General features: G+C 39.8%; 1 protein-coding gene across 4 annotated transcripts in view; it reads left to right on the forward strand.

The window, feature by feature from the left end:
• Positions 1–250: 250 nt before the first annotated feature.
• LOC110056246 (voltage-gated potassium channel KCNC1-like) overlaps positions 251–9174 on the forward strand; it is a 9559-nt gene continuing 635 nt past the window's right edge. Inside the window, exons 1-4 of one of the 4 annotated variants that reach the window (XM_020762703.2) lie at positions 251–966; positions 1083–1169; positions 4353–5061; positions 8123–9174. The exon at positions 8123–9174 is cut by the window's right edge and continues 635 nt beyond it. In XM_020762703.2, the coding sequence (XP_020618362.2) occupies positions 1111–1169; positions 4353–5061; positions 8123–9174 (1820 nt within the window). In that variant the 5' untranslated portion in view covers positions 251–966; positions 1083–1110. The other 3 variants (XM_020762706.2, XM_020762702.2, XM_020762707.2) reach the window with 3 other exon arrangements.

A 9174-nucleotide genomic window follows, 5' to 3' on the forward strand; every position in this document is an offset into this window, starting at 1 on the left:
AGTGGCGATGGATCTACTTTTGCGTTGTTGAATGAAAAACATTGGTCCCTGTTATAGACTACCATTAGTTACTTACTGACATGACGGCGGAGGAAGACTAAATGTCTACAACAGAAACATTTCATGTCATGATACTAAGGGTTTAATGTTATCCAGCAAATGCGGGTTTTTGTCACAGCGTATTGCCGGCAGCAGCAATAAAGGACTACAAGACTTGAAGTCAGACAAGGTTCAAAATTTTCATCACCGCGAAAAAAAAAGGCTGCACATTATTTTATTTTTGTTTTTATTTTTTCACTTCCGGAGTTCTCTTCAATCTGTTGCCGAACACAGCTAGATTACCGTTTGCACTGACCAAGCGATTAACTCGTTTATGACGTATGGTTTTAGTTAGGCAATTACAATCTGTGTTTTCGTTTGCCTAGACTACAGCCGGGAAAACCACGCTTACACCGACATTCGCGTTTTCTGTAACAGCAGTTGAATCCGAATATGAGAATTCAAAAAGTGATGGAGTTTACTGGAGGTCTCGAAGAAGGAAAATTCTCTTCCGTCATTAAAAACATTCCTTTGTCTGCATCAATGACAATTGAACTAAAGTCTGCTCTTCGCATTGATCTCGTAACAATGTTAATTTTGTCATTCCTGCACAGGATAATTTAGTAGAGGTCAACAGTTTTACTTCACCCTTTAATTGCTTAACGTGATTTACATATAATTTCTCGTTACGGCTCATATATCTGACACGTAGCCGAACGCGGATCACGTTGATGATTGGACGTTAGAACCAGAATTTAAAAACATTATCGATCATAATAAAAAAAAAAAGATTCTCTTAAGTGATTGCTATAAAACGTTAATTTTGCAACTGAAACTGTACGCGATAACCGCCATTTTATGGCCAAAAATATGGAGAATTGAGCTGACAAGTTTATTGAAAGCGCGCTGGACGTTTCAGTTGATAAGGTAGATAAGAAATGATATTTTGATGTCAATTTTAGAGTGACGTTACGTTTGCAGCCGTATAATAAGATTGTTATCATTTTCCTTTTAACTCGATCTGTTCTCCTACATTTTACCAGATCGCATCATATCAGTTCTACAGTCAACATGTACCACCACTGTCACGGCAAGAAGTCGACAAAGAGATCATTCCGCGTTAATGCAAGGTAAAGTATGGTCACGTATAGAAGGTATAGTGATTATCAGGGTCTGACTAAATTTTACGCGCACTTGAGAGCGTGAATAGATTTCAACCGAGCGCTGTGCTCTACATATGTTATATGTAGGGTCCTCTTGGCTTTCTTCGCTTAGTCAAATGGAAGAGATTCCCATTTGACTTCGCGTGCGGTTTCCTATTGAGCGTCTCCAGTTCAATGTTTCAACTTTAAGCACATTAAGACCCGAAATCAAACTCCAGAATTGGTCAATTTAATACAAGAAGTTGGAAAACTGCTATCGATTCACTAAGGCTACTTTCCGCCGTTTTTCACTGAGTACTCGATTTTTGGAACAATTTATAACACCTAAGAGCAAATAACTGCAGTTTTTAACTGGCGCTTTACGGTGTCAAAACAGTCTGCTCAGCAATCCACACTCGAATTGTTCTTACGGATTAACCTTTCCTCCTCCTTCAGTCACCGAGTTAATCCGAGCCAGTTTCAGAGCGATGAGTCAGTTCCAGCGCCACTCTGCAACTACAGTTCTCACAGTGAAAGGAAGAGGGGATGCTCTTCGACATAACTATATAAAACCTTTTTCTTCAGGTTTGCAAAGAAATAGAGAGCTCTGCTAACAGCAGACTTCTGTTTTTGTACTATGGTTAAATTTTTATGGTTACTTCTCCGAACACTCTTGTAGAATGTTCATATTATTAATAGTCACAGTTTTGAAAATTTGGAGTGCACGAGACAATGTATTTCCCCTGTTACATTGATGGACTCTTTTAGTTTGCCCTTCTCACTTGTTTGCATGAAATCTCTAACCATTTTAGAACATGTAGTTTTCTCCCGTATTGGGCTTTTCTAGGCTCAGTATTATAGTCATGCAGTGCGATGTGTAACAGGCGGCTGATTTTCTTTTCTTTTCAGTGTTCTCAGTATTCTTTCTGCTTAAGTCGATACCTTTCAGTGATGATTTCAATTCTCAACTTATTCATTCATCGTTCGTCACTCAAACCAAAATATTAAGAGGTTTCGTCACCTTGCCAGGTACTACATGATTACATAAGCACATCTACAGAATATCGGCTCTGTCTGTTTTAGCGCCATGCCGATTAGTGCCGCCAATTCAACTGCGCTTGCTTTTTTTTTTTTTTTTTCTTTTGCTCCTTTCTGGAATAAATTGCGGTTTTGTGTTCAGTTGGTTATCCAATTTGTTTACACCTAAGGTTATCATAACATCACGTAATATTTCAATCAGTTTAGCCAACGAGACGAAATAAATTAAATTCTACCGAAAGACGAATTTCTTGCAAATGGTTTGACGTATTATCGACAAGACCAACAAGTTTCTTTAGGATTACATCAAAAATAACATCCGTAATTTTACACAGAACACTAATACTGTCTTGACACGAGGTCAAGGAAAGAGACGTTCACTTAATTACATTAAACAAGGCGTTTCTTGGACTGAGTTCTCAGAAATCGTATGTATTTCTATGTTATCTACTCGGTGCCGTTCAAATTCTGAAAATCTTATCGCACGAGTAACCCGAAAATAAATATCGTCCGTATCCTGAGCCGTGGTTGATAATGTCAGGTATTGACCCCTAAGGCATAGGAAATAACTGAGTGTTTATATTTTGGCCTGACTGAAGAAGCATTACAAATTGAATGTCCAATGAGCTTTCTCAGTTACCTTGGCTTCTCAGTCATCACCTTGAAATACTGAGTCCTTAATAAAGAAGCCACTATTGCTATTTTGGATCATTAGTCTTGTCAACGCAGAATACGTGCGCTGGCGGGACAATGAAGATACTGAATTCTACAACTCGAGCGGAGATCCTTTCAGATTTTGCCGATTAAGTTTTTCTTCGGCAAAACTCAGATCGTGTCGATAGTAGCCTGGCCACTGATTGCAAGTCCCGCTGACCCGAGCGCTGACTGGCCAGGATAAAAAGAAATGTCGTTTGTGTCCAAACGAAAGAAAGGAGCTCACAGGATAGCTATGTAAGTGTTTTTTTTTTTCTGTTTGCGACAGACGTTTAATCAATGAGCAACAGTTTAGGGGAAGTATAATACTGGTAATTTCAACTGACTCTATTGAACTCTTGAAAATACTCTACAAATATTTTAAATTTTTAAGTAAATTCAGTGGAAGGTAATTGACCCACGCGGTCACTCAAAGGAACAGCAAAGAGCAAATAAGCTATCATGGAATAGTCGGCTTGGCTTGATTACACGGCTTCAAGAAGTCTAAGTATACAGTGCCAAAACACAACAACACATCGAGCAGATCCTGAGCAGATTGATCGCTACCTAATGAACGAGAAAAGCCAGCATATTTAGCGACCGAGCTACCATTTGTCTCGTTCTCTTGAGTGACGAGCTTTATAGAAACATAATTGCATACTTTTCTCTAACGAATTAATTAAACAGAGATGATGTCATTTATATTGTTTTTTTCGAAGAATATAAAATGATGTTTACGAAACGCTTGATAGCCGCGCTTCTCTTGTTCTCCTTTGGTTTACCTGAGTCTTTCCTCGGCAGTTTGCTGTTTTTCTGTTCAGGATCAAAATATTATTTTACAAGCGAACAAAAGGACGATCAATTTAAAAGGCATCAAGGTAGACACAACACTCTTGTCGGTTTCCGCTGTGGATGCGAGCTACAAAGTGTCGTTTGAATCAGCAACACCAACGTGACAGCGAGAACGATAAAAACGTCAAATTTTATTTTGTCGTTGCGTGGTAAGAGAATTATAATGGCAGCACTTTAAAACTAGCTTAAAGGCTCATTACCCTTTACTTGCGTTAGAAGAAAAGAGAAATAACTTGAAAATGTTGCCACCGGGAGAGCATGTTAAACACGGCTAACGAGCCCTCGGGGTGTCTGTTTGAAAGAAAAGGGATTTATGTGTTTACTCGGCGAGTGTTTGCGGATTGATTTAGCGTCAAATGAGCGAGAGATGCCTTATTGCCCCAGGGTAACAGAGCTCGCCAGCACGTTTCCCATGCAGTCGGTAGAGTTGCTGTGATATGAAGTCAAATAACCAAAAACCAAAAGTGACATAGTACTTTAGAACAGGTAAAACTCGTGTTCAGAACTGGCAGATATTGACCCATAGATAAATATCAGTTACAAACCTACTTCTAGTGGAACTGAATTTTAACATTCGTGCCCCAATAGGATTCAAGAACACGCGCAGTCGGACATCGCAGATAACTCTGCCGCGGAAACTGCCTCGCCGCCGCCGAACATCGCTGCTTGTTCTGCCTGGCAACATACAAGTTCTTCTCCTCTAATAATGTCTCGATCGCGGTCTCGACTCTTCGATTCAGACAATCCGGGAGAAACAAGGCTCTATTTAAACGTGGGAGGACAAAAACACGAAACATTTGTGAGCACGTTAGCTAGTATACCTGATACGCGCCTGGCATGGATAGCTGAACGAGCTCTAAAGGATCCAAGGCCGCTTGGACAAAAGCGCGAATTTTTCTTTGATCGGAATCCCGCGGTTTTTACACACATTCTAAACTTTTACCGCACAGGAAAGCTCCACTGTCCAAGAGATGTGTGTGGCCCACTGTTTGAGGAGGAGCTTAACTTCTGGGGTCTGGATGAAAAACAGATCGAAACGTGTTGTTGGGCGAAATACGACGAACATCGAGACGCCGAAGAGAAATTACAAGGATTTTCACGAGACGATGATCAGGATTCAGACTTTGAAGATGATATCGACAGTGGTTCTGGAGACATCGAAATCCCGAGCAGTGGCAGTGAAATTTGCCACGACGTGCGTCGAATAACGGCTCCGCGTGTGCGATACCCTTGGCAAGCGCTCAAAAAGAGAATATGGAAGACATTTGATGACCCTTACTCCTCCAAATTTGCAAGGGTGAGTACAACAACACACATCAAACGTATATTGTGCGTTTGAATGATTTCAACATCCTGCTACTTCTAATGTTGTTGTCTAAGTTACGTACCCGCTGTTGTTAACCATTACGGCTTTTTTTATTTTAATGTGTCCCCTTACTCTAAAAGAACTTAACGATGTTTCCGCATGGAAGCCACTGCGCACTATGGCCGCTTTTCAGCTATTGTAAGTCTTCCTTTCTTTAATTGTTTTAGTTTTATTTTACCAGTAACTACAAGCCGTTGAACTTCCTCACAATGAAAACCATAAAAAACCATCCTCCAAGACACAAAACCAGGCTCCTGTTCATTTGCTTTCAGCTTAACAGTTATTTGCATTTAGAACAAAATACAAAAGTTGCTACGCCGTAATGAAATATGCTTATCGGCGCTGTGGCAGCCTCGTTTCACGATGTTTTACGGCTTATGAATAATAGTTTACTTCTTAATTTTCTGCTTTTCGTGTATCTGGTAATAGCTCTTATTGCGCTAATGGCTTAGACTCTAGCAGCTTTGTATATTCAATAAATTTGCGGAAGAAGAGAGCGCGATAACACAAACATTGTAAATGCAAGCTCGGTCTAAAAATGCAAACAAAAGAGGTATCCGCTTTTGATATCGAGGCGATGAAAACTTTACGAGCGACAGCTTTCTTGAGAAACCTGTCAGCCACGCCGAAGTTCAGAAAAAAAGAAAACCTTTGCTTAGTGTCAACGGGAGACAATTTTTTCCCCTAATTTAGTCTTTCCACTGTTTGTTCAATTTTTCTATTTAGCTATCTTTCTTAATGAATGAAAACTCCCTCCTTCTTACGGTGATTGGCCAAGCCTAGACTTAACGTCGACTATTGAAAATGCCGCTTCCGATTTCGTGCTTGAAAAGAATCGTTCCTTCCTCAACACGAAAGATATCAAAACCGACAAGAGTAGCGTGCATTGATTAGAAAGACAAATTTCGATAAGAACACAATGAAATGATATTCTAAATCGTGTTTCAAGTATCTTCAGTTTCTCTCAGAGAAAGAAAAGTGTATTAATTAATCTAGAATGAAATATTATTTTTCAAGTTTCCATCTTGGCGACTTATTATATTCACTTTTTCCATCGGTTAATGTAGACAGGTGAACAAGCGTTTTGAATATAAATGTCTCCTTCTGCTACTAAAAATGAGAATCTTTTGTTAATCTGTCAAACAAGACACTTGTCTGGATTATTGATTTCTTTTCATGTCTTGCAATCTTTCCTCAGCTTGCAACGATAATTACGATATGATGAAACATAGTTTACGACCTGTGAAATCCATTTTCTTGAGTACATGGTTCTAAAATTGCTCGCGTTTGGCACACACAGCCATATTATAGATATAATGAGAATTAATCTTCTCTGGGGCGAAGTATTTATTCAGTTCTCCAGTTAAACTCAGCAAAAATGACGAAAGCAAAAAACAAATATGTTACCAAAAAGGCGTCGTAACCCGTTTTCATCTTGTTCATTTTATGCATAAAGAACTTTATTGTTAATTCTTATCAGAATTTTTAATTTTTCGAAGATCCATCCGCACCACCATGTGCAATTTGCTTGAGAAGAACTTAGAATATATTATTGCACTGTTCAATTGTCTTAAAACAAAACCTGTTTTACTTAACATGAATATGCAGTGATGTGAAGTTTATATGAAATAGTTCATATATGAGGATAACAGCTGAACATAAGTCGCGCTTTGATTCCAAAGGAGGTACATGTAAAAAGCCTTGTGTCTAAACACGTAACGCTGAAGCGAGCGACTTATCAGCGATCAACTTGTCTCATTCAGTTTGTATACATTAAAAACCTCGCATATCACAAGCATCAACTATGTACGCAGTTAGCCAAAGTGATATGCGCGTTATCATCGGACTTCACACAAACACTTGACAGGCATAAAAGGTGTAAAATGAGCCTTTAAATTGCCCTTGGAAACCAATTTTCCAAAGATCAAAACTCCTTTTTTTATATTAAAAGAAAAAAAATTAGAAACGGCCTGTTTCTTACCCTCAAGAAAGTTTAAAACAATATGAGAGGAGAGATACAAAGCAATTTTTGCAATTTAGAGTTCAACTTTTTGCCATGTTAACACAAACAATCAGGGATCTTTTCCACCGGAAGGAAGAGTTTCCTCAACGCCTTAAAACCAAATATTTGTTGTCTTACTATGACTCTTCAGCATCAACCAATCCACTATGCGCTGTCTGCGGTCTGTAAAAGAGCAAATATCGCATGTTGAGTAAGTAAATTAACCATCCAAGGCATCTGACGTCATTGAAAAATCAGTCGTTTCCAGGTTCTTGTTTTACGTTATAAACTCGTCAATAAGGAAGGTCGCCTTGGGAGAAAGGACCGATATACTAACATGACGGATGTGTCGAAGAAAATTATAACATTTCTAATCTGTTATTTTTCCAATACCAGAAACAATGTCAGCAGTTTGTCAACTTTTCCCTGCTTTCATACTTAGCTAAATTTGTTCGCTTTAGTTTTGTTTTATCTACTATCGAGTTACTCGATCAGTTGACGATTCGTAATTGAACCAAAGTCAATTCGGTCAAGTTGAAACCCCAAGTTAGAACACCCACCAACACAATACCAAATCCCTTATATGCCCCTTAGCACGGACTTACCTTTCATCAACATTGAATCAGGGATGCGTCTCAATATCGTTACGTTTTTCGCAATTTTGGGCCCTCAAGGGATCTGGGGCCCGTTTCTCGAAAGCCCGGGAAACTTTTCTGGCCCGTAAAGCCATTTTTAATTCTTCTGTAAACGGAGACGTGTATACACCTGAAACTTCTTGTATGAAGGGAACCTCTGTTTATATTCAGAATATGTGCATAAAACAGCTCTGTAATCATAAGGTTTGAGATTTTGCTACGACTTTCCGAGTGCGAAAACTTTTCGGGACCTTCGAGAAATGGGCCCCTGTTCCTTAAAATATCACAAAGCGGTATTAGTTTTATTAATGACGCGTTAACTTACTCTATGTTTAATTTTTTTGTTTTCCAACAGGCTGTTGGTTACATCTCTCTCATATTTAACGTGGCGGTTGTAACACAGTTTTGTATCCTGACTTTAGATTACTTTAGTAACGAGGACTCCGCACAAAACCAAGTGCTCTTCATCATCGAATCTGTAGCTGTTTCTTGGTTCACGTTAGACATCGTAATACGTCTGTTGTGTTGTGCCGATCGCGTGCGCTTTCTAAAAACGCTTCAAAACTGGGCAGACTTCATTGCTATCATACCGTTCTACTTGGTTATTCTTACGCCATACGACCAAGTCATCAGAAACTTCAGTATTTTGTACGTGCTTCGAATGATCCGCACTTTTAGACCATTAAAATTTTCTTACGTTATGCAAGTCTTTACGCAAACGCTTCGCGCCAGTTCGCGCGAATTGTACTTCCTGATCTTCATCCTGGGCCTTGAAGTAATAGTTTACGGCAGCCTCGCCTATTACTCTGAACGGAGCATGCCCGAATCCAAATTCGTCAACATTCCAGTCTCATTCTGGTGGGCCTTAGTAACCATGACAACGGTGGGGTATGGTGACATGTATCCGACAACTCTGCCTGGTAAGTTAGTGGGTTGTGTCTGTGCAATTAGTGGTGTGCTTATGATAGCGCTACCAGTGTCTGTGGTGGCCAGTAACTTCTCATTGTATAACTCCTACGCAAAGGTGAAGCTTAAGCTTCCTTCACGCGGGAAGAAAAATATGGTCGACAACGCCCTAAAAGCGTTGCAGCTCTCCACACCACAGACCAGCGTAAGCGTTCCGTCGCCCGACGGAGTTAACGGCAATGGAAGAGGCCGTTATGCATCTCTAGCCACCTCGGGTATTGAAATGGGATTGCTAAACTCCAATAAGAAGAGTCCTGCGGAGGAGGCTGATCCGTTAACCAATTACGAGTCAGATAACCGTAGATTTGCCAGGCGTTCGGCACATTTTTCCTTAAACCTGGTTCCAATAAGAGCGCATCCAGAACTTCCTGAAGGAGACAGTGAATCAGAAGAGAACACAAAGATGGGAGCCGGAAACCATTTACAACCTGCAAACAATAA

The sequence above is a fragment of the Orbicella faveolata genome, unplaced genomic scaffold, assembly GCF_042242905.1.
Source record: "Orbicella faveolata isolate gen_17 unplaced genomic scaffold, um_ofav_v1 contig_24, whole genome shotgun sequence".
Classification (NCBI taxonomy): Eukaryota; Metazoa; Cnidaria; class Anthozoa; order Scleractinia; family Merulinidae; genus Orbicella; species Orbicella faveolata.